This window comes from Ambystoma mexicanum, chromosome 6q (genome assembly GCF_040938575.1).
Source record: "Ambystoma mexicanum isolate Mex_15411 chromosome 6q, UKY_AmexF1_1, whole genome shotgun sequence".
Lineage (NCBI taxonomy): Eukaryota > Metazoa > Chordata > Amphibia > Caudata > Ambystomatidae > Ambystoma > Ambystoma mexicanum.
This window is the reverse complement of record NC_090937.1, coordinates 1,666,603,409-1,666,629,530: the sequence shown is the minus strand read 5'-3', so window position 1 is coordinate 1,666,629,530 and position 26,122 is coordinate 1,666,603,409. Positions and strand designations below refer to the sequence as shown.

Below are 26,122 nucleotides of genomic sequence, written 5' to 3'. Positions count from 1 at the left end.
CTCTCGTGGAACGGCTCTCTATCCTTCACGGACCTGCTCGTGACACTTACAGGAAACAATAGGATCCTTCTGGCATGATAGGTGAACGCAGAATCTTTATTTCACAGCGCTGCGGGAGACAGACTCAGAACCATGTACACAAGAGATTAAGTCCCACCCTCAAAATTTATTTAACCAACCGTTATAACTTCTTGAGATCATGCAGTATTCAACTAAGTAAGTTGAACACTTAGGATGGAAGGTGGCAGGAGAAGTACCTACTGGCAACAATAGCCAGTCCTTGCAAAACTATTGAAGCGTTTCCATCAGTTTCGTTAAGCGTGGACCAGCCAGGTGGCGCTGTGGAGCAGCCCAAGATGGCTGCTTTGCTCTTGAGCTCCGTGTGGCTCAGGCGAAAATCCGTCTTCAACTGCGGCTGGCTCCATCCTGAACAGTCCTCGCTGGTCTGATCTGCTCCCTCTACATTTTTGGCTACATCCTGAAAAATTTCCGCCCGAATCGGACCCTGGAAGCCCGTTAACGGCCTCTCTATAGGGGCGCCCTTTGGCCAGCTGGGGCCTTGGCGCGCGCCCGGCTCCCTCCCCCCCGCTCCAGCTCCTGGTGCCTGCAACTGGTGTGGAGGCCCGGGACGGAACGCCCAATTGCTATGTCCCCGCCCCTCCTCCGAGGGCCCTCACTGTGCCGGCCGTGTCTTGCCCGGGGGGCTTGCTCAGTGCACTCGGCCGCGGCGGCCCTCGCCCTGGAGTGCATAGTTGCGCGAACGAGTCCACCGCGGGGACCTGCGCCGGAGCGCATCCCGGCCCCTTCCTGGATGTCGACTACCAGATCCTGCAACATCGAGCTGTGTGGAGCGGCCGAGCCGGGGCCTAGCTGTCGCGCGGGGCTGAGGCTTGCGTCAATCAGGCGAGGAGCAGGCGGGGGCCTACATTGGGGGAACCGCGGCCCCTCCTGGATTATCCATCGGCCCGCTGCCCGGTTGTGCATTGGGCCCGCGGGACCTCTCGTCCTTCTCAACATTGGCCCATAAGACTCCCCCTGCCCAAACTGGAGGGCGCGCCCAGGGGATCTCGTGCTGCTGGCGACTGCCACCCCTCCGCCTCCTATCACTGGGGCCCTGGGCTGCGGCATACCCCACTGGCTGCTGAAAACTCTCAGATTGGAGGCCCCCCCGGGCAGACTGCACTCGGCACCCATTTAATCTCAAATTTACGGTGCCTGGGCTCCTGGGCAGGTGTTCTCTAACGGGCTGATCTCATACAATGCCTCCCAACCATATGAAAAAGAGAATCCTCACGCCATATCTACTACCTGCAACTGTTGGTTGGTGACTTCTCCTACTTGGATTCACGGGTGGCCCAGCGCTCGCTATCCAGCTGCGCCCCCCTACCGCTACCAGAGACTGTCCTTCCGGCTACCACGGGTGTTTTGCCCGCAGTTCTCCGTCATCTTAGGCATTTGGCAGCTCATCCTTCTCCACTGACTGCTCTGGTGGGCCTCCACCACCTCCTGGACTGTGCTGGTAATGCCAAATAGATCTAAAGGGGCCTCTGGGAGGGGAGCCAGGGATAAATTTGCCAAGTCTGTACCGAGGGCGGAGGCGGGGCACACATCATCCGTACAGGAGGATCCTGAAACTGATCCTCACTCTGGTGTGACGACCCCCATCTGACTACACTCCTGGAGTCTATGGCTAAGAATTTTGCCTCCTTCCACGAGAAATTAGACAACATTAATGCTAATGACGCCTCCCTAAAAACCCGAGTGGATCAGGCAGGCACCAGAATTACTGAAGCTGAAAGCAGGATATCAACAAATGAAGATGAGATCCATGTGCTACAGAACACTGTTGCATCCTTGTTGCGCGACATTAAGAGTGTGAGAGCCAAGTGTGACGACCTCGAATGGCGCTCTAGTAGAAACAACCTGCGCATTATTGGGGTCCCTGAGAATGCTCTTAAGGGGCGCATGGAGGACGCCGTCGAGGCCTTACACAAAGATCTGCTGGGCAATCCGGCTCTCTCACCGTACTTTACTGTTGAACGCGCACACAGAGCTTTATCACTGTGCCCCAAGCCGGGGGATATCCCAAGGCCCATCATCGCCAGGATTCTCAGTTACCGGGATAGAGACCTTATCCTCCGACTGTCGCGTGAGAAGGGAGACCTACGCCTCGAGTCCCACACCATCAGGATTTTCCCAGACTTTTCAATAGTGGTGCAACAGGAAAGACGCCAATTCCTTGGGGTTAAGAAACTGCTTACAGAACGCAATTTCCCATACGCCATTCTGTTCCCGGCATGTCTCAAAATGACTCACAACGGCAAACTGTACTTCTTTACTGTCCCGGATGAAGCAGTGAAATTTATCGAGGAACACATACCACTTCACAATCTGGCAGGTGACCGCGCTAACGATGATTAACCGAATACGACTCAGCCCGATGTGGCTCATCTTGTCTAGGAATCCTTCATTCTGTATGTGATGATGGCAATAATCCACTGTTAACCATGCGAGCTGGGACTCCGCTACATGCATCCGGGCTATGGCCCAGCTCTGACACTGTGGACATTGATCTCCTTCTCCCTCCGAGGGAGTGGAGCTGGACTCTGGCCTTGGATACTTCTTCAGTGTCACCTTGCTTCCGATAAATTACTGGCTTTGGGGCCCAACACAGGCTCCGTCTTCCGCAGAAACCAGTCTCTTTGACAGCCCATGCTGTCTTACATGACGTTCAAGTAGCCGTCCACACGGCAACAGCGCACCTCACTGCAATTGCAATGCTTATGTTTTGTTGGATGTTACTGCTTGATGGCCCCAGTTGGGCCTTGGAAGGGGCATATCCCCGTTGGATTTTGCCCTCCGACCTCTACTTCTCAGTGAGTGTCGGTTTATTTGGCGGCACCTGCATCCAGGGTGGGGGGATTTCAACTGTAAGTTGTGGGAGGGCAGTGAGGGTGGGGGGTGGTATTGCTGGGGATCGGGGTAACGGTATTGTAAAAGACGGGGGCAGACTGGCAGAACACACAACATCGGGGCACCCCCACTGGGGCTTGCTTCACTCTGCATGTAAGTTTCAAACACAGTGGTGGGATGTACCCTAGTCGTTTGAAATGCCTACAACATTGATGTCCTGGAATGTCCGGGGTTTAAGTAACTACACCAAGGCCCGCAAAATCATGGCCCACGTCAGTAGGCATGGATGCAAGATATTACTCTTGCAGGAAACGCACTCTACGGGCCCTCTAACCAGGTGCATGGCGCCATCATGGGGTCCCCACGGATATTCCACCTCTTGCTCGACTCGTGCTAGAGGGGTATTGACAATGATCCATAGGTCACTTAAGTTTGTACTCCATAAGAGCTATATAGACCCAGAGGGGAGATATGTTATTCTACACTGCGCAATAGCTAACAGGGAATACTTGCTAGTAGTGAATACTTATGGCCCTAATGTGGACTCTCCCGACTTTGTCGACCAGGTGGTATCCATATTGCTGGGCTATGTGGGGGTGCAGATCATCTGGAGGGGACATGAATTTTATATTAGACAGCACACTGGACAGAACAGGCACAGCCCCCAGACCGCTGTCCAGCGCGGTGCGCAGTTTCCTAGTACACAGCACAACACTTGACATTCGAGACGCATGGCGAGCAACTCCTCTGTGCATGATAGCTCCTCCAAAATTGACATGTTCCTTCTGTCCAGTGCACTGATGGGAAGGGTGGTGGAAACTCAGATACTGGCACGCACCCTATCAGACCATTCGCCGATCCAGATATCCCTAGAATTGGGGGTGCCTGCCCCTACCATTAACTCATGGCGTTTCAAGTCCTTAGCCCTAGAGGATATAGTATTTAAGGGTAGTGTTCTTTCCGACATCCAGCACTATCTTGAGCTTAATAAACCACAGTCCACTTCCTCGGGGGTCCGTTGGGAGGCTTTCAAAGTTTTTATCAGGGGAATGTCCATATCAAGGGAGGCGGGAGTTCTCAAGGCCATAAGAGCGGCCCTTACCCGCTCTGAAGCCAAATTACACAAATTAGAAAGTGCTCATCCTTCATCCGTTGATCCTGTCACCCTCTCCCAGATCAGCAAAGAACTCCAACTCTTTAATGAACAGGCTACCAGGGAAGTTCAATACTTCAGCCGTCCACAGGCGGCCCGGAAATATGGAGAGGGGGATAGACCTGGCAGGACTCTGGCTGCATTGGCTAGGGGTGAGTGGGGCCAAACTCAGATTACTTGCATCAAGGACAACCTGAGGTCGGAATGGTTGTCCGACCAGCAAGTCTTGGAAGTCTTCACGGACTTCTACTCAGAACTGTATTCTCAACCCCCCGAGCACAGTGAGTCCTATATGCGTGATCTCCTCGAGCAGATCTCCACAACTCTCGTCTCCCCCTCAACCAGAGACCAACTGGACTCCCCCATCCTGTTAGATGAAATAGTCAAGGCTATATCCAAATTCCCCAAAGGAAAAGCACTTGGTCCCGACGGGCTGACAGCAGAGTTCTATCAGGAGCACGTGGCCATTCTGGCCCCCAAGCTACTTGAAGTTTGGAACGAGTCACTCCGGCTAGGCACCCATCCCCCAACACTGCGTGAGGCCGTTATTGCGGTCTTACTCAAACCCAGTAAACCCACTGATGAGTGCGGATCATACAGGCCCCTCTCGCTAACGAATTTGGACACCAAAATATTCGCCAAAGTAATTGCCAACCTCTTCCTCCCGGTCATGTCATACATGGTCCACGACGACCAGTCAGGCTTTGTACCTGGGAGATCTATGTCCCACAACATTAGAAGGTTGCTAAATGTAATGTCCCGCATTGACCAAGGCGCGAGCGCAGTCGCGGTCACACTAGATGCCCAGAAGGCGTTCAATATGGTGTCCTGGAAGTATTTGTGGTTGGTGTTGGAAACTATGGGTATAGGGCCTAATATGATCGCATATATTAAGTTGCTGTACACTTCCCCAGTGGCCAGGGTTCGAGTTAACTCCCAGACGCCCGGTCTGTTCCCTCTCTTTAGAGGCACCCGACAGGGATGCCCATTTTCCGCGATCCTGTTCGCCCTGGCAATAGAGCAATGGCTGTCTACGTCAGGGGGCAGCACGCACACAAGGGGGATACGGTTGAAAGACTCCCCTGAGATTATCTCGCTCTACGCGGATGTGTTACTCTTCATAAGAGACCCGGCTGTTCATCTAGACCCAATCTTACGCGATATCACTCGTATAGGCACATACTCTGGGTTCACCATAAACGATACTAAATCTGAGATCTTCCCCCTCACCAGCTCCATGCTGCAACCTGCCACTGAGTACCCGCTCCGCTGGTGCCTGGATGGGATCAGGTACCTGGGAGTCCAGGTGTCCCTGACCAAAGACACACTACTAGCAAGCAACTACCGGGCCATGGCAGAGCAGGCCGAGGCCAAGATTGCGCGCTGGCGCACCCTTCCACTATCACTAGCCGGAAGACTCTCGCTGATTATTTTACTGATGATTTTACTCCCCAAGTTGTTATACATATTTAGTGATGTCCCTGTCTGGTTGGGTAAGAGATACTTCACGAACCTGCATAAGTTGTTCGCTCAATTCTTATGGCACTCCGGCACGGTGCGTAAGAAGTGGTCAGACATGTCACTACCCTATGATAGAGGGGGCTTTACCGCCCCAGACATGCTACGATATTGGACTGCATCACAGGCGCAGTTCGCATCGTACTGGTACCCCGGGCCCCTACCTCGTCCTCACGTCAATCTGGAGGCTCTGCCTGCGGCAGGCACCAACATAATGTCCTTAATTCTAAACCGGCAGTACGAACCAGATTCGCCCATTGACCCTGTCCAAACCACGGTGCAAGCCTGGGGTCTGATGTTCAAAACTTGTGCTGAACAATACCCATACTACAAGTGACTCCCTGCCTGGAGCTTTCCCGGGTTGCAACCCACACATGATACCGCCCTGGCCCGACACTGGGAGGCCCGGGGATACCGCGCCCTCACTGATTTCTATCCAGGGGGGCAGTTTATAACACCGCAGACGTGGAGGCCAGGTCACTCGGGTTCCGTTCTGGAACTTCTGCAGTTCTACAGACTCCACGCTGCTTTCCGGAATGCATGGCCTGACTTCCCCAATGAACCCCTGGACTCCCCTGGGATTGCCTACATCGCCAACTCGGGTGGCGCTCGTGGGGTGGTTTCTTCACTATACAAACTCTTACTGACCACTGCCTCTCCCCAGCCATCCAAGGCCCGGGACGACTGGGCATCCGAGTTGGAGTTGGAACTCACTGATCAACAGTGGGAGAGGATGTGCTCTCATACCAACAGGGTTTCCCTAAACTTCCGCTACCGCACCATACAATATAAACTGCTAAACAGGCTGTATTACACTCCGCGCAGAGTCTACAGGTTTACGCGTTCTGACCCTCGGCTCTGCTCTTGCTGTGGCGCAGAGGATGCGGGTCATTTACACAATTCGCGCCTTGAAACACTTGTGTATAGGCGCGTTACAAATACCATATCATATCATATCATATCATATCATATCATATATCATATCATATGTTCTGGGATTGCCCGGAACTAGCCTCATTCTGGAGTAAGATCATAGAAACGTTGTCTGTAATTACTGATTCTGTTGCTGATCCCAACCCGATGGGGATTCTGTTTGGGTGTGGCAGCCTGGGGGGGCTAAAGATATACTTAAGTTCCTGAATGTGAGTTGTGTAGTGGCTAAGAAATGTGTCTTGCAGAACTGGAAGATCCCCTCCCCCCCCTTCATTTCAGAAATGGTTAAATGTACTCATGTGGTCCCGAAATTGCAAGGAAGAGTTCCTGGGTATGCTCCCAGTCCACTCCCGCCCCCAAAATATATGGTCCGCCTTCAACAGCTACTTGAATAGCTTAAATGACACCTCCTCGGTGGACGAGTCCCCACAGCCCTCTCCATTAACTGTTTGAGAACTTGATTCCCTGTGATTTTTTTGTTACTCAACTACTGTTGTCCTACTGTTGTTTATATGCCCTTGCATTTATCTATACATGTACCAAATCTGTTTTGACTGCTCTGATGTGTGTGTATGCTATATGCCTCTGTCAACAAAAATAAAAGTTAAAAAAAAAAAAGCGTGTACCAGCCAACATGGCTCCCATTTCCGCTCATTCATTTCTATCAGGTATTTGTGTTTCGCACAGGTCCCGGTAAATGAAACTGTATTATACCTTGTAGTACTGATTTTACCTCACACTAGTAACACTCTGTTTAAAGATGGTCTGCTTATCTATCACCTGGCCTTTCTTAGGCCCTGTCAACCACACAAAAAGCCGGTCACCCAGAAAGTATTCATTTCATCCTGAAGAGGTACATTTGATATGCTATTCTTGGATCGAATCTTTGGAACCTTAATTCTGTTTAAGAAGGATGACGGGGTTGGAAAACATCCGGAAGGTGGATTTTCTGTTCGAGATGACATTCGGATACCACTTTGGGTAGACTGAAGGCTTAGATCTTGATGTGACCTTTTCAATCAACAACTCCAGATATCGGGTAGAAACAGAACATTCAAGTGTGATAGCCACCAGAAATGTGACTTTAAAAGACAGGAGACACAAGGGGCATGCATAGTTGGACTCAAATGGAGCCATCATGAAAGATTCCAGGACAGAATGAAGATGGATATAGCACTTTTAGAAACTATAAGACCATGCAAACCAAGAAATAAGAACCATGGTCAGGTGTCCACTTGGAAATGGAGAGGGTGGCCAGGTACCCTTTGACCGTGACAATATTATGACCTGATGTGGCCAAAGATAACAAAATGCCAAAACCATGCCCGTGGATCATGCCATTTCATGAACATGTGCCAACAGCATCCAAAGATGGACATGGTTGATTGCCGCTTCGGGGAGAGCATCATACCAGCAGCCTCTTCAGAAGGATCCCAATCCTTGTACCCCATCTCAACCTCTCATTGGCCACTGATTTAGCCTCAGCATCCAGACATCAGGGGTAAAGCACAGTCTGGAGCAATCAAGATTCTTGTTGTACCCCTCTGCTTCAGCTTCCTCAGCAGCAAAGGAATCTGCAGGAATTGAGGGATCATGTAAACTAAGTTGAACTCCCAAGGAATCGTCAGTGAATCGCTGACAGAGTTCCCACCTGGGAATTCCTTGGAGCAGAAGATCTTGTACTTCCTGTTCAATTGTTTATGAAATGGTCATTCTGGGGAAGCCCGCACATGGACAGGAGTCTGCACCACAATATCCCGGGTCATCTCGTGCACAATGACCATGGGCCAACTCAGCATGTCCGCCGGAGTGTTCAGACTGCTGGTAAAGAGTGCCTCTGTCACTTCGTTCTCATCACCCAAAACCACAGGAGCATGTCCTACCTGCAGAGCATGGGCAACCTCCATACCACGGATCCTGTGGATGTGGTACACAGCAGTGGTGTTGTCCATGAGGTACTGATGATGGCAAGATGTCATGCCTGTGCCACTGGCGCACACATTGGCAACCATCATGGACTATTTGGAACTCATTTATCTTCATAATACTCTTTGAACAACCCCTATTCACACTTTGGTCCTTAATTTCCATTTGCACAACTTTGGTACTTTCTTATTTAATTCAGCTAACTACATGTACCATAATGCACATTGCTACAGTTATCAATTCCTGGCTATTCCCATTCATCAGTATTGGAACCACAATCCCCAGAAGCCCTAGCGAACAGTGCTGCTTCCACCTTCTCAGGACCAGAGAGGGAGGAGGCAAATTACCTTCAGGGTTGCTGCTCCAGGTGCTGCCAATTAGCCTGCCTAAGTACGGGGCAGGGCTGTATTTAAGCAGCTGCCTGCAGGAGCTTAGTCTCTTGCATTTAGAGTTCTCCCAGCAGTTTTTTGCCTTAAGCCACGAATTGTATGCTGTTCCTGTTGCATTATCCTGCTTCTGATCCAGTGTCTCGCTGCCCTGCTCCTCTGGGCTCCCTGCCTTGCAGCCTGCTACACGCCTCTGCCTGCAGCCCTGGTCCTCTGGGCTTCCTGCCTCGCTGCCCTGCTCCTCTGGGCACCCTGCCTTGTAGCCTGCCACACTCCTCTGCCTGCAGCCCTGGTCCTCTGGGCTTCCTGCCTTGCTGCCCTGCTCCGCTGGCCTCCCTGCCTTGCAGCCTGTGCCTGCAGCCCTGGTCCGCTGAGCTCCCTGCCTTGCTGCCCTGCTCCTCTGGGCTCCCTGCCTTGCAGCCTGCTACACTCCTCTGCCTGCGGCCCTGGTCCTCTGGGCTCCCTGCCTCGCTGCCCTGCTCCTCTGGGCTCGCTCCTTGCTGCCCTGCTCCTCTGGGCTCTCTGTCTGCAGCCTACTACAGCTCTCTGTCCTGCTCTTCTGGGCTCCCTGCCTCGCTGCCCTGCTCCTCTGGGCTCGCTCCTTGCTGCCCTGCTCCTCTGGGCTCTCTGTCTGCAGCCTACTACAGCTCTCTGTCCTGCTCTTCTGGGCTCCCTGCCTCGCTGTCCTGCTCCTCTGGACTCCCTGCCTTGCAGCCTACTACAGTCCTCTGCAGTCCTCAACAGTGTGCCTGCACCTTGTGCCATCCGTTACTCCAGCCCTGCTTCCTTGTTTGCAGCCCCCCTGTTTCCTGGTTACTGCACCCTTGCTCTCTTCCTTGTTTGCAATCCCTGTTCTTGATCCCTGTCCTTCCCTTCCTTGAGTCTTCTGTCCTCCCCTTAGGTTATCCATTTCAGTTATACTGTTTCTGTACAGACACCCACAGCTGTTGTTCCCTGCCATGAGCAGACAAAGTCGGCTCCTGTAATAGCAATCTATGCAGAAGGCTGGAGTTTCCAAAGGTCCGTGGAACACTCTTTCCCATTTCTGCATACACCCCAAGAGGGAATCCAGTTTGTTTGTACCTTCCCTGCCCCTTTTTTGTTCACAGCTACTGTTACCTATTCTTCTTTCTTGTTGAGCTTCCTGCTGTGGGTGCTTATCTGTCACCTTCCATCAGCACAGCCACCCAAAACCTACCTGGGTGCCCGGTGCCACTCTTAACACGAGACAAGCTGCCCTGGGTTTCAATAAGTTGATGTTGAGGGACCTCTCTAGAACTTTCCACGAGACAATCACCAAAAGATCTGTAGATGAGCTGCCGGTCCTTGACCACATGCATCCATGACCATGGTGGCTGTCGGCCACGCCTGTCAGTAATGGCTCCCCTGAACCTTGGTCATGGATTGCCACCAAAACAGGTCCTTGCTGGCTTGTGGGAGGACTGGGATAATGTCCCTTTATGTCCTTGTTCACACTGGAAAACTGGATCCACAGGGGCCTCCTTGTTCAGTACATCTGCAGTCTAATCTCTGGGACTATGATGATGCAGGACACCATGAACCCTAACCTCCTCAGAAACGCCCAGCCGTTCGGTTGGATGAGAGCTACTGTAGTCTGGATTCTAGCCACTTTCTAGGGGAGGAAAAGCCCAGCCGTTCGGTTGGATGAGAGCTACTGTAGTCTGGATTCTAGCCACTCTCTAGGGGAGGAAAAGCCCAGCCGTTCGGTTGGATGAGAGCTACTGTCGTCTGTATTCTAGCCACTCTCTAGGGGAGGAAAAGCCCAGCCGTTCGGTTGGATGAGAGCTACTGTCGTCTGGATTCTAGCCACTCACTGGGGGAGGAAAAGCCCAGCCGTTCGGTTGGATGAGAGCTACTGTAGTCTGGATTCGAGCCACTCTCTAGGGGAGGAAAAGCCCAGCCGTTCGGTTGGATGAGAGCTACTGTCGTCTGGATTCTAGCCACTCTCTGGGGGAGGAAAAGCCATGCCGTTCGGTTGGATGAGAGCTACTGTCGTCTGTATTCTAGCCACTCTCTGGGGGAGGAAAAGCCATGCCGTTCGGTTGGATGAGAGCTACTGTCGTCTGGATTCTAGCCACTCTCTGGGGGAGGAAAAGCCCAGCCGTTCGGTTGGATGAGAGCTACTGTAGTCTGGATTCTAGCCACTCTCTGGGGGAGGAAAAGCCCAGCCGTTCGGTTGGATGAGAGCTACTGTAGTCTGGATTCTAGCCACTCTCTGGGGGAGGAAAAGCCCAGCCGTTCGGTTGGATGAGAGCTACTGTAGTCTGGATTCTAGCCACTCTCTAGGGGAGGAAAAGCCCAGCCGTTCGGTTGGATGAGAGCTACTGTCGTCTGGATTCTAGCCACTCTCTGGGGGAGGAAAAGCCCAGCCGTTCGGTTGGATGAGAGCTACTGTCGTCTGGATTCTAGCCACTCTCTGGGGGAGGAAAAGCCCAGCCGTTCGGTTGGATGAGAGCTACTGTCGTCTGGATTCGAGCCACTCTCTAGGGGAGGAAAAGCCCAGCCGTTCGGTTGGATGAGAGCTACTGTCGTCTGGATTCTAGCCACTCTCTAGGGGAGGAAAAGCCATGCCGTTCGGTTGGATGAGAGCTACTGTCTTCTGTATTCTAGCCACTCTCTGGGGGAGGAAAAGCCATGCCGTTCGGTTGGATGAGAGCTACTGTCGTCTGGATTCTAGCCACTCTCTGGGGGAGGAAAAGCCCAGCCGTTCGGTTGGATGAGAGCTACTGTAGTCTGGATTCTAGCCACTCTCTGGGGGAGGAAAAGCCCAGCCGTTCGGTTGGATGAGAGCTACTGTAGTCTGGATTCTAGCCACTCTCTGGGGGAGGAAAAGCCCAGCCGTTCGGTTGGATGAGAGCTACTGTCGTCTGGATTCTAGCCACTCTCTAGGGGAGGAAAAGCCCAGCCGTTCGGTTGGATGAGAGCTACTGTCGTCTGTATTCTAGCCACTCTCTGGGGGAGGAAAAGCCCAGCCGTTCGGTTGGATGAGAGCTACTGTCGTCTGGATTCTAGCCACTCTCTGGGGGAGGAAAAGCCCAGCCGTTCGGTTGGATGAGAGCTACTGTAGTCTGATTCTAGCCACTCTCTGGGGGAGGAAAAGCCCAGCCGTTCGGTTGGATGAGAGCTACTGTAGTCTGGATTCTAGCCACTCTCTAGGGGAGGAAAAGCCCAGCCGTTCGGTTGGATGAGAGCTACTGTAGTCTGGATTCTAGCCACTCTCTAGGGGAGGAAAAGCCCAGCCGTTCGGTTGGATGAGAGCTACTGTCGTCTGTATTCTAGCCACTCTCTAGGGGAGGAAAAGCCCAGCCGTTCGGTTGGATGAGAGCTACTGTCGTCTGGATTCTAGCCACTCTCTGGGGGAGGAAAAGCCCAGCCGTTCGGTTGGATGAGAGCTACTGTAGTCTGATTCTAGCCACTCTCTGGGGGAGGAAAAGCCATGCCGTACTCCGTATCCAGCCTTTGCTCTATAAAATGCAGGTATTTGCAAAAGTTCTGAAATAACGCCTTTAGGTCGGTGGAGAAACATAAGAAAGAGGTTGCATGCCATCTCAGTGTCCTCTAGGGAGCGATGCCTCTTCTGACCTGACCAAAAGAAGCAGTCCTTAGGGTAGGAATAAACAGGCACACTCCTGCACTAATATCAGTGCTCTAGTGTGTTTGTCATGATTCCTGCAGAAGGAGCGACTAGCCCTAGGATGACAATTGCCCACCTTATCACAGCGGGCAAAGAGCCAATGACCGGAGCCATTGTTTGTAGTAAAGCTTCTTCTGAGTTTGGTCAAATTGAAGCTGCGCTGGGAGCTCAGACTCTCTTTAGGAGGAACCCTTGCGGAACCAGAGTGGCCCTGCCGCACCCTTATTATCCATGTCGAAAATGTAAGAAAACCTTTAAATGTGTCTGGCTGTCCTAGCTTAAGTACCTCGAGCCATCATCCTCATCAGGCATGAATTCTAATACATGTTTTTGATACGGCTCGATAGCGCAGAAGCTGGGGGAGATGGCATCCAGAAAGCATGCGCCAATGACTGAGGCGCTGATGTCTCGGGACTAGTGGCATCAACATCCCCTTAGAAGGACAGCACACCTCCAGTTCCAATGACAACGGTCTTTGAATCAGTATGTTGTTAAAACTCTGTGTTTCTCCCAAGAGGAACAAAAGTGTATCTGATAAAACCACGGATCACTTCTAGAGTGTCTGTCTTTCCTTTTCTTCCTTTCATCCCTCTGCTTCTCCAGGGATCGGTGCTTCATTTAAATTTATCCAGAATTGGCTGCCCAGGGCTGGTGCATCCGGGCCATGCTAGAATGCAGTAACTATTTGCCCATGCACTAGCGCACTGTCTTGGCATGCACTGCCGGACAGAACACGCACTCCTTTGTTTCTTGGTCTTTTTTTAATTTTTATTATGTATGGCTCTAAAAAACCTTTACAATACATTTAATCCAAATTTACAAAATGACACCATAAAAGACAGGTCAGAGAAACGATAAAACTACCTTCTCAATCCCTACATTTAAAGGACATGTACATTTCATCCGAGAAAAACAAGAGGATTTCATATTAACATTATTTTAAGATATCTACTAAAAAAAAGTTTCCCCGAGTCCAGATTCTAGGGGAGTTTGAAAGAAAAAATATAATTTAAAAATATAGGGCCTCATTACAAGGTTGGAGGTAGCCTTACCGGTAAATGGGCAATTACCAGGGTATTCCGGCCCCGCCAGAGCCGGTAATTGCCCTTTCGCGGGTGCCGGAGCCGGTACATCCCCATTCCCATTGCAGCCCCATAGGGCTAAATGGGAATGGGGATGCCTGTAGCACCGGCACGGTTCATTACCGTGCCGGTGCTACAGACATGCTGCGCTCGCGGGTGCCTTTCATTCCGCCAGGTCAGACCAGGCGGAATGAAAGGCACCCGCGAGCACGGTCCGGATACAACGGGTAAGCTTACCGGTACTGTTGTATCCGGACCGGCAACCTTGTAATGAGGCCCATAGTCTTCTAAAATGGAATTAAATAGTGCTTAAGTGCAAAGAGCTTATAAAAACAGCCACATCAAGGCTTTTCCATAAATGATCTTTGCCATATCAGTCATTGCAAAAGACCAATTTCTTAAAATAAGTCGATATTTGTGCGTCCAGGGCTCGACACTCCAATGCCAAGTGCCTTGTGGTTTCCATTATATCCTCGGCCTCACAACACCAACATACTGCCGCCTCCCTGGAAATCCCCTTCCTCATCCCTCCTCCCTGGGAGTCCCCCTTCCTCAGCCTCACTTCCTTTGTTAATACTAAGTTCCAGCGAAATCCCTTAAAAATAGTTCTATAAAAACGGCTGGGGATCAAATCCAAATAGGGAGCATGGACTCCTCGCCTCTTATGCTCATGTAGCAAAGGTTTCAGGGATGGGTAGGCACAGTCTTTTAAACGGCATGAGGTGGGCGACCTGTCATTAAGCAGCGACACTAAGGATGCACTTTGAAAAGTCATTTGGTTTTTGATGTCCGTGAGAAAAAGGAACAGAGAGGAATGGCGCCTGGTATATGGGTGACCCCGTGACTTAGGAGTCATTTTGAGACAGACTCTGAGCCACATGGCACCACATGGTGGCTACTGGAAAACATTCCGGAGCAAACTGTTACTATCCACCCAAAAGGATCTTACTGAAAGTGAGTCATTTGTACTTTTCCAGTCACTAACAAAAGACAGCAGGTTTGTCGGTTCCATGTAATAATGTCCCCGGCAAAAATGTTGCCTAGCAAAAAAGTAACTAAAAAATGGCTATTCTTTGCAGGGACATTATTACAAGCGGGGGTCGCCCCCACAACACCCGCTCCCCTTGACCCCATATATATGCTCACCATATATAATGTCGCCACGACCTTTTGCCAGCGACCATATGTATGGGGACAATATTACCGGATACAGGTTTGTCCTGCTAGATCTTCAGGTACAGAGCGATTGTGCAAAAGAACATTTTTCAGTAGCTTCCAAATTTGAGGTTCAAGTCCAAAGGCCATGTGCTCAAAGCATCTGGTGCCGTCTGCACATGCACAGTCCTAGCTACTCAAACTATCGATTCATGTACCTCTCACTGTCTGCCGATGCACACTGCCTCCTCACACTGCCTAACCATGTGCACACAATTCCACACATTAGCTATCAGCATAAAGCTCCTCATGCTCTCTTCCCATGTGTCAAAATGATTCCATGCTTCCTCACAATGCCTACACACGTGATCTGCCCATTCGCAGCTCAAACTCTTCATACTGCCTGCCACATTCACAAATCACCTCCTGTCTGTCCAACCACAACCCACGCTTTTCACAATGCTTGTCTTTTTATCTCAAGCGCCTCAGGCTGCCTTGTCATGCACACCCCAAGCTCGTAAGATAATTTTCCCATGTTCTCAAAGCTCTCCATCGCCTCCCTGCATGCACTGCCCAAGCTCCTAATATAGTTTCTCCATGTTCTCGAAGCTCCCCATACCGTCCCTACAAGCACACCCCAAGCTCCTAAAATATTTTGCCCATGTTCTCATAGCTCTCCATACCATCCCTGCATGCACACCCAAGCTCCTAAGATAGTTTTCCCATGTTGTCAAAGCTCTCTATACCGTCCGGGCATGCACACCTCAAGCTCCTAGGATCGTTTGCCCATGTTTTCAAAGCTCGCCATATCATCCCTGTAGGCATGCCCCAAGCTCCTAAGATAGTTTGCCCATGTTCTCAAAGCTCGCCATATCATCCCTGCATGCACACCCCAAACTCCTAAAATAGCTTGCCCACGTTCTCAGAGCTCTCCATACCATCCCTGCATGCACACAAGCTCCTCAGATACTTTGCCCATGTTCTCAAAGCTCGCCATATCATCCCTGCATGCACACCCCAAACTCCTAAAATAGCTTGCCCATGTTCTCAGAGCTCACCATACCATCCCTGCATGCACACAAGCTCCTAAGATAGTTTGCCCATGTTCTCAAGTCTCTCCATACCATCCCTGCATGCACACCCCATGCTCCTAAGATAGTTTGCCCATGTTCTCAAAGCTCTCCATACCATGCCTGCATGCACACCACAAGCTCCTAAGATAGTTTACCCATGTTCTCAAGTGTCTCCATACCATCCCTGCATGCACACGCAAAACTCCTAAAATAGTTTGCCCATGTTCTCAAGGCTCTCCATACCGTCCCTGCATTCACACCACAAGCTTCTAAGATAGTTTGCCCATGTTCGCAAAGCTCGCCAGACCATCCCTGCATGCACACCACAAGCTCCTAAGATAGTTTGCCCATGTTCTCAAAGCTCTCCATACCATCCCAGCAAGCACACCACAAGCTCCTAAGAGAGTTTGCCCATGTTCTCAAAGCTCTCCATACCGTCCCGGCATTCACACCCCAAGCGCCTAAGATAGTTTGCCCATGTTCTCAAGTCTCTCCATACCATCCCTGCATGCACATCACAAGCTCCTAAGATAGTTTGCCCATGTTCTCAAAGCTTGGCATACCATCCCTGGATGCCCACCCCAAGCTCCTAAGGTAGTTTGCCCAGATTCTCAAGGCTCTCCATACCATCCCTGCATGGACATGCACACCCCAAGCTCCGAAGATAATTTACCCATGTTCTCAAATCTCTCCATACCGTCCCTGCAAGTACACCCCAAGCTCCTAAGAGAGTTTGCCCATGTTCTCATAGCTCTCTATACCATCCATGCATGCACACCACAAGCTCCTACGATAGTTTGCTCATGTTCTCAAAGCTCTCCATACCATCCCTGCATGCACACCCCAAGCTCCTAAAATAGTTTGCCCATGTTCTCCAAGCTCTCCTTGTTGTCCCTGCATGCACACCCCAAACTCCTAAAATAGTTTACCCGTGATCTCAAAGCTTGCCATATCATCCCTGCATGCACACCCCAAGCTTCTACGATAGTTTGTCTATGTTCTCAAACCTCTCCATAGCATCCCTGCATGCACACCCCAAGCTCCTAAGATAGTTTGCCCATGTTCTCAAAGCTCGCCAAATCATCCCTGCATGCACACCACAAGCTCCTAAGATAGTTTGCCCATGTTCTCAAGTCTCTCCATACCGTCCCTGCATACACTCTCTCAGCTCCTGACATAGTTTGCCCATATTCTCAAAGCTCTCCATACCGTCCCTGCATGCACACCCCAAGCTCATAAGATAGTTGGCCACATTCTCAAAGCTCGCCATACCGTCCCTGCATGCCCACCCCAAGCTCCTATAATAGTTTGCCCATGTTCTCAAAGCTCGCCATACCGTCCCTGCATGCACACCCCAAGCTCCTAAAATAGTTTGCCTGTGTTCTCAAAGCCCTCCATACCATCCCAGCATGCACATGCACACCACAAGCTCCTAAAATAGTTTGCCCATGTTCTCAAAGCTCTCCATCCCCTCCCTGCATGCACACCCCAAGCTCCTAATATAGTTTTCCCATGTTCTCGAAGCTCCCCATACCATCCCTGCATGCACACCCCAAGCTCCTAACATAGTTTTCCCATCTTCTCGAAGCTCCCCATACCGTCCCTGCATGCACACCCCAAGCTCCTAAAATAGTTTTCCCAGGTTGTCAAAGCTCTCTGTACCGTCCCTGCCTGCACACCTAAGCTCCTAGGATCGTTTGCCCATGTTTTCAAAGCTCGCCATATCATCCCTGCATGCACGCCCCAAGCTCCTAAAATAGTTTGCCCATGTTCTCAAAGCTTGGCATATCATCCCTGCATGCACACAAGCTCCTCAGATACTTTGCCCATGTTCTCAAAGCTTGCCATATCATCCCTGCATGCACACACCAAGCTCCTAAAATAGCTTGCCCATGTTCTCAGAGCTCACCATACCATCCCAGCATGCACACAAGCTCCTAAGATAGTTTGCCCATGTTCTCAAGTCTCTCCATACCATCCCTGCATGCACACCCCATGCTCCTAAGATAGTTTTCCCATGTTCTCAAAGCTCTCCATACCATGCCTGCATGCACACCCCAAGATCCTAAGATAGTTTACCTATGTTCTCAAGTCTCTCCATACCATCCCTGCATGCACATGCACACCACAAGCTCCTAAGATAGTTTACCCATGTTCTCAAAGCTCTCCATACCGTCCCTGCATGCACACCACAAGCTCCTAAGATAGTTTATGCATGTTCTCAAAGCTCTCTATACCATGCCTGCATGCACACACCAAACTCCTAAAATAGTTTGCCCATGTTCTCAAGGCTCTCCATACCGTCCCTGCATGCACACCACAAGCTTCTAAGATAGTTTGCCCATGTTCTCAAAGCTCTCCATACTGTCCCGGCATGCACACCACAAGCTCGTAAGATGGTTTGCCCATGTTATCAAGTCTCTCCATACCGTACCTGCATGCACACCACAAGCTTCGAAGATAGTTTGCCCATGTTCTGAAAGCTCTCCATACCATCCCGGCAAACACACCACAAGCTCCTAAGAGAGTTTGCCCATGTTCGCAAAGCTCGCCAGACCATCCCTGCATGCACACCACAAGCTCCTAAGGTAGTTTGCCCATGTTCTCAAAGCTCTCCATACCGTCCCTGCAAGCACACCCCAAGCTCCTAAGAGAGTTTGCCCATGTTCTCAAAGCTCTCTATACCATCCCTGCATGCACACCCCAAGCTCCTAAAATAGTTTTCCCATGTTCTCAAAGCTTGGCATACCATTCCTGCATGCACACCCCAAGCTCCTAAAATAGTTTGCCCATGTTCTCAAACCTCTCCATACGATCCCTGCATGCACACCCCAAGCTCCTAAGGGAGTTTGCCCATGTTCTCAAAGCTTGGCATACCATCCCTGCAACACACCCCAAGCTTCTAAGATGGTTTGCCCATGTTCTCAAGTCTCTCCATACCGTCCCTGCATGCACATGCACACCACAAGCTCCTAAGATAGTTTGCCCATGTTCTCAAAGTTCTCCATACCATCCCTCCATGTACTCCACAAGCTCCTAAGATAGTTTGCCCATGTTCTCTCCAAGCTCTCCTTGTTGTCCCTGCATGCACACCCCAAACTCCTACGATAGTTTGCCCATGTTCTCCAAGCTCTCCATAGCATCCCTGCATGCACACCCCAAACTCCTAAGATAGTTTACTCATGTTCTCAAAGCTCGCCATATCATCCCTGCATGCACACCCCAAGCTCCAAAGATAGTTTACTCATGTTCTCAAAGCTCTCCATACGTCCCTGCATACACTCTCTCAGCTCCTGACATAGTTTGCCCATATTCTCAAAGCTCTCCATACCGTCCCCGCATGCACACCCCAAGATCATAAGATAGTTTTCCACTTTCTCAAAGCTCTCCATACCGTCCCTGCATGCACACCCCAAGCTCGTAAGATAGTTTGCCACGTTCTCGAAGCTCTCCATACCATCCCTGCATGCACACCCCAAGCTCCTAAAATAGTTTGCCTGTGTTCTCAAAGCCCTCCATACCATCCCAGCATGCACAATCAAAGCTCCTAAAATAGTTTGCGTGTGTTCTCAAAGCTCTCCATACCATCCATGCATGCACACCCCAAGCTCCTAAGATAGTTTAACAATGTTCTCAAAGCTCACAATACCATCCCTGCATGCACACAAGCTTCTAAGATAGTTTGCCCATGTTCTTAAAGCTCTCCTTTTCATCCCTTCATGGAAACCCCAAGCTCCTAAAATAGTTTGCCCATTTTCAAAAAGCGCTCCATACTGTCCCTGCATGCACACCCCAAGCTCGTAAGATAGTTTGCTCATGTTCTCAAAGCTCACCATACCATCCCTGCAAGCACACCACAAGCTACTAAGATAGTTTGCCCATGTTCTCATAGCTCTCCATACCATCCCTGCATGCACACTCCAAGCTCCTAAAATAGTTTTCCCATGTTCTCAAAGCTTGGCATACCATCCCTGCATGCACACCCCAAGCTCCTAAAATAGTTTGCCCATGTTCTCAAACCTCTCCATACGGTCTCTGCATGCACACCCCAACCTCCTAAGGGAGTTTGCCCATGTTCTCAAAGCTTGGCATACCATCCCTGCACACACACCACAAGCTCCTATGATAGTTTGCCCATTTTCTCAAAGCTCTCCATATCATCCCTGCATGTACATGCACACCCCAAGCTCCTAGAATAGCCTTTTGTGCCAGACTTCTCACATTTCCTTACATGATCACCCCAGACTCCTTACACTGTCTCTATATACCTAAGCAAGCAGTTATATGCCCTCCACCAGTTACACTGTGGTGGTCTTCCGACACTGAGGTTTGGGCCCACGCTGGGGGTAACCAGACCTAGACCTGTGGTGGTTAAGAGGTAACTGTGTAAAGCCCACTATACTGTTTTTCCATATGCAAGCCTCCTCACAGTCTGCCCTTTGTCACAGATGATCTTAATAATCTCATGTGCCCAACAGATGGTCCAAGGGCCTTTATTGTCAATACTTTGAATTTCCTGAGACTGTAGGTGGATTTGAAGGGGTGTTTCTGGCTGGCCCTGAACCTCCAGTGTTCTGCCTCCAGCCAAACCTCCAAGGATAGTGTTGATTCTATAGCTCGGTAACCCCTACTGTCTAAACTAGCCTCAATGCTTCTGCAGGGCCTAAAGGCCAAGCCCTTATCTAAATGATAAGGTCCATGGCTTTCCAAGGGAAACCTATTTTGTGTGTACCAACATAAATGATGTGGTAGGGTTTTGAGTGGTGCCTGTATTTTCTCAGATACTGACTATTATGATATGGCATTTATAACGCGCCTGTACACCAGTGTTTCTCCTCTTACTCCCTTTCGCTCCTTTCCTTGAACTTGCATCCCTACTCACGACTCCCCTCTCCATTCCTGCTCCCTCCCGCTCCTCTCCTCCTTCTCTCTAACCGTGCCCATCATCTCTCTCCTCCTATTCTACTCCCATTCCTCTGTCTCTCATCCCTCTTCTCTCATTCTCTCCTCCCACCTCTTTCCTTGTCTATCCCTCTGGCCTTCTTGTACTCCTCTCCAATTGATCTTTTTCATCTCCCTCCTCCACCGACTACTTCCTTTTACCTCTAAACTCCCCCTCTACAGTTCCTTTCCTCTCACCCCCTCACACTGTCTCTCTCCCACTATTTCTGTCTAATTAACCCTCTCACTTTACACTCACACTAACCCTCTACACCCTTCCTTGCTACGACTCACTCTCACAATCACAGTAACAATCTATCTACCATTCTCTCTCACACAATACATCACCTTCACCTTCCTCCAAATTCTCTACAGACTCTTTGGCACTCCTCTCCACTCCCGTCCTTCTCTTGTTCTCATAATCCACCTCACACCTTCTGACCTTCCCCAAACACTTTCCACTCTCTCTCAACCCTCTGTGTCTTTTATGCCCGCAATTCCCTTCTTCAGGCATTCCTCCCCCTTCCTTTGGTTGTGCGTTTCAGATGACAATATGCACAAATCAGTGTCTGCTATTTTCCTATGGGGTGAACTTTTGCAAGGGAAGCATTGAAAACCTCTCTTTGGCCCACCTTCTTTACGCGCACAGCATTTGAATCAATCATTGTTTGCCAATGTTGGTGTTCCCTGGTCGAAGTTCTTCCCTAGTGTGTCGGTAAGATATGTCTGTTTGTTCTTTGCTGGATCACGGCCAGCGCAGGAGAGTCAGTGCCAGTTTCAAATTTTGATAGATTATTTCCAAAAAGCATTTAATGCATTAACTGCTTTTTTGAAATAATCGAAATTTTCCCTGGAACCTAGCACACACTTCTAACACACATACCTCTGTCCATTTCTCGACAGAGCAAACAAGACCTTCCCACTACAAATTCTGTTCTCGTCCTGATGAAGGCCTACCAATTCGCAGCTACACAGTGTAGCTAGAAATGGCCGAAACACAGTCTTGTCGACTACTTTTCCCAGTGTCGAACACACACACACACTGTAAAAGCTGTGTAATTAACTACACCTTGTTGAATCTTTCATTTGTCTCAATGTTATCCCTCACTGATTGAAGGGTATATATATATATATATATATGTCTTGATCCAAGCTAATTATTTTGGGTGAACACCAATGTATCATGCGTAGATACTATTTTTTGAATTGATGAATGTCCTGTAAATATGTTTTAACTCAAATTTTTGTCATTTATTAAACCGTTGAAAAAAGGAAGACAATTTAGTTCATGCTTACGTTCTGATAATGTTGACCATTGTGTGAAAAATCATTATAGGAGTGTGCACCGGGTTCAGTGACGCTGCTCATTTGTTTGTTTTCATTATGTGGGTAATGAAAGAAGGTGGGGCATTGGTGTACTTATGAAGTATTACCACAATAAGATGTGCCATGTTTTGGCGTCTGTTAATGTGAAGGGCCAAAGCAACTTCTTGTGTCCGATGCTGTTAAGATAAACGGGCTCCTCTAGGGTAGGAGGGCTATTGGGAGGCTATATATGTTTCTAACAGTCTGTTTTCTGTCACTATTCCCACAGGTCATGTTCTCCTTTGAAGCCGGCAGGCGCTGTGATTCGGGCCCGGGGAACTTCACCTTTGAGACCAAGCAAGGGAATGATATCTTCCTGATCGTTGAATCTTCCATCAAGGAGCAGAAGGCGCAGGTAGATGAAAACCGCCAGAGCTGCCCGTCCCTGGAATCTGACTGCCCTGCGCTTATGCAGATTCGGAATGATATTGCAGACTCCCTTTCTCTAGGCAGTGTTCCCTTGCCAGCAGCTGAACTACCCGTGGACCCATCCAGTGTTGATACGACTGCCCCCGAAGATGCTGCCACTAGAACCCGTCCACCCAATAAAATGGGCTCCACCGAGGCCTTATTTGTGCGGAAGGAGGGCAAGTTGAAGAGCCTTGAGGAGCGGGATGCTGCAAAGATGCTCAAGTTGCGGGTTCTTCCAGATCCCCCAGTACCGCCAGCCAAGCCGGTGTCCATGGGCACTCCACCTCGGTCTCCCATTCACAAGGCGCCCAAGTGTCTGCTGGGGAGCTTGGAGGACCCGACCTCTGTTTATTCAGAGCCCAAGGACTCTATGAGTTTCTTTAAGACGAATTCGGAAAACCTGTACTCGGACCCTGTAGATAGCGTGGCTGGCAGTGCCATTAAAGGTGCCGGTCTGCTAAGGCCTAATCCTGTGTCTGCAGAAGCGATGCCAGGCCCATTATATGCAGATCTCTATGAACAGGTTGACTTTGATATGCTGAACCCACCAGTCATCTGCAAAGGAAGGCTCCCAAAGCCAGACCATATTTATGACGAGCCAGAGGGCAGAAGTCGGCCTCCAGCCCCCACTCCTACAGCCCCACTGGGCATCTACGATGAGGCCAGCCTGTCACAAGAAGCCTGGAAGACACAGGCAATCAATGACAAGATTGGCTACGAGTACCCCTATCACCCTAAAACCGATGATTACTCTGTACCCATGACCCAACCACTGAACAATAAGCCTAAGAGCAAGCCCAGGGGTCCAAAACCAGTACCTGCCCCAAAGCCCCAACTGGCCAAGCTGGCAGAACGGCCCAGAGAGCTTGGCATGCCGCCACGAGATGGCTTAGCTGGCAAATCTGTACTGGGTTTGTATAACTTCAACAATAGCAATAACAGCAGTACCACCTGCGATGCCATCTACAGCCGCGTGATCAAGGCTGGTAGAGGTGTGATGGCGTCATCACCTCCCTACGACAATGCTCGAGAAATGAGTCCAGAACCCTCTGTGCCAGAGCAAAGGATCACTAGTATATATGAGGACCTTGGGGATCTATAGCTCGCAGACAAGCACCCCCTGTTAGGAATATAAAGATGTCTACAGAGAACATATATACAAGGGAATTGGGGAGGCAAAACCCACAGGCAAGCACAGGAAATGTACAGATGTCTATAGGGGGTAATCGCTGAGGGTAAACAAATAAAACATGGGCACCGAGTGTCCGAGAAACTACACTCAAGGACATGAGATATCCAATGGCGTACCCATCTATCCAACCAGCACTCCTTATGACTACCCTCCTCCAGAAATCTCCTCTGCCTTTGTTAATCTCCCTGTGCTCCCATTGCCATTCCCCTCATGGCTGCAGGGGAGGCCTGCACTGTGTATTTAGAGGAGAGGGGGAACAGGCTGGATCCAACATGCCACTGCCTCGGTCGGCTGAATTGCTTCTTCTCGCTCAACTCGGTTGCCAACAGCCAGTGGGTCAGATGGATACTCTGGGCATCTACAGGCTGGCCTGTTGTACTGTGTCTTCTGCCTATTACAAAACCTACAATTGTTTTAATAGTCATAGAAGGACTGCTCCAATACTCTCTGATACTAGGGCAATGATTGCAATCGTACCTCTGGTCAGCATGGCTCATAGGATATGATGTGTTAGCTGTTGTATAGCTCATATGGCTGTCACCAGGCGCTGTAAACCCGCAAGGAATGTGCTTGGTGTGTGGCTGTGCTCCCACCTAGAGTAAAACGCCGCCTACTGCAGCCAGATGACACACGTGTGGAAGGAGAGGAGCACGCCTCCTGGAAAGCCCCATTCTGTTTAGAGGCCCATGGCGATGTGATGGCTATGAGACTTCACCTGTGTGCTGCCAGCAACTGGGAACTGGTTCTGGTGCCCCTTCTAAATGTGATGTCCAGTGCCTTAGTGCCTTAGCTGCAACCCAGTACTGATTGTTACTGCTGTGGTTCTGCGCCCTTTATCTACTAAAAACTTTTTAACAATACATATTTTTTAAACAATAGCTAATGTGTCTATTTATTTCACATGGTAAAAGTACATGTTTGTAACAGGATGAGCCAGACTCTGGCCTCTCAAGAAGACATGAGGGACAGACACTTCACCTCCCAATGGAAAATGTCAGGCAGCTATCAAGCACAGCACAGAAATAACCAGATATCACGCACAGCACATAAATAACCAGCTATCACGCACAGCACAGAAACGACCAGCTCTCACATCCAAAGGATATCCGTGACAAACCTCTCTAAAACTCCAAGAGATCACAGACACACTTCTCATACACCACCGAGAAATGAAAGCGTAACCTATAGTCTTCCACAGAGAAAATACCCTCATGGGGAAATTGGAGACAAACCTCCCTCAAACGGTTCTATGTCATTTTACCAACAGGAATTTCTTCGAAATAATTCCTTCACATAAAACTCATTACATGTTTTTACTTTTTGAATTTGGGGTTGGAGTTCCCCCCCCCAAACCCTCCCCTTTCCCTATACTAGTATTCTTCCTCAAAGCACCTGCCCACCCTTTTTAATCCCTCACTCCCACCCTGATACAATTCGATTCGTTTTTTTGAAGGAATTACTTCGAAGTAAATTCCTTTGAAATAATTTACAAAGAGATCACGGACACACTTCTTCTCCACCACAGAGAAATGCAACTTTCACCTATGGTCTTCCACAGAGAAGTCATGGAAAGACCTATCTACCACAGAGGGAAAAACGATAGTCCTCTTACCCCAGAGGCAAATCGGGGTAGACCGCTCAAACCCCAAGAAGAAATCAGCAACAGACCACTCACCTCCAGAGAGAAATCAGGGACATGCCTCTCCCCTTCAAGAATGAAAACCAAGCCCAATGTCATCCACAAGAGAATGATCAGAGATAGGGTTCGCCCTACTGTATAGAAACCAGAGCTAGAGGTCACTCGTACCATAGAGAAATCAGGGCTAGACATTGCTTGTACCATAGAGAAACCAGGGCAAGACCTTACACAAATATTAGACAACTTAGAAATCATACCTCTCACATCTAGGACAGATATCTCACCTCCCAGACAGAAATTAGGAACAGATCGCTCGCCTCCCAGAGGGAAATCAGGAATCTCTCACCGCCCAGAGGTGTATGAAGAACAGTTTTTTTTATAAATCACAGAGAAATAATGAAGGAATCTCAAGTCCACCATAAAGAAGAATACACTTAATGGACATTTTGAATGACATTTATTTAAATAATAAGGATAAGGCCTACCTTTCCCTATTGCTAGAGTTATCCCTGCCTGTGGAAATAACTAAAGGTGCTCATCAGCCATCAGGAAGTACCAAAGGAATATGTCCACGGTCCAAAGCTAGTTCCAACTGACCCCACCACAAATTTGACTAACGTAAATTACACTAGGAGAATGTCTCCTCTCTCATAATTTGTTTGACGAAAATGTCTCTTCTTTATTCCAAAATTCTCTTTAATCTGAAATCTTTAAATAATTTCTTGCCACCGCCTGAAACAGTTCTTGTAACTCTTTAACAATGTTTTGTGTTTTATTTCA

General features: G+C 49.6%; 1 protein-coding gene across 1 annotated transcript in view; it reads left to right on the top strand.

Moving 5' to 3' along the window:
* Positions 1 to 24,581, top strand: part of DOK1 (docking protein 1) — a 465,372-nt gene extending 440,791 nt beyond the window's left edge. The window contains exon 5 of the mRNA XM_069632520.1: positions 22,330 to 24,581. Coding sequence (XP_069488621.1) covers positions 22,330 to 23,613 — 1,284 coding nt within the window. The 3' untranslated portion in view covers positions 23,614 to 24,581. The remainder of the gene's footprint in view (positions 1 to 22,329) is intronic.
* Positions 24,582 to 26,122: the final 1,541 nt, after the last annotated feature.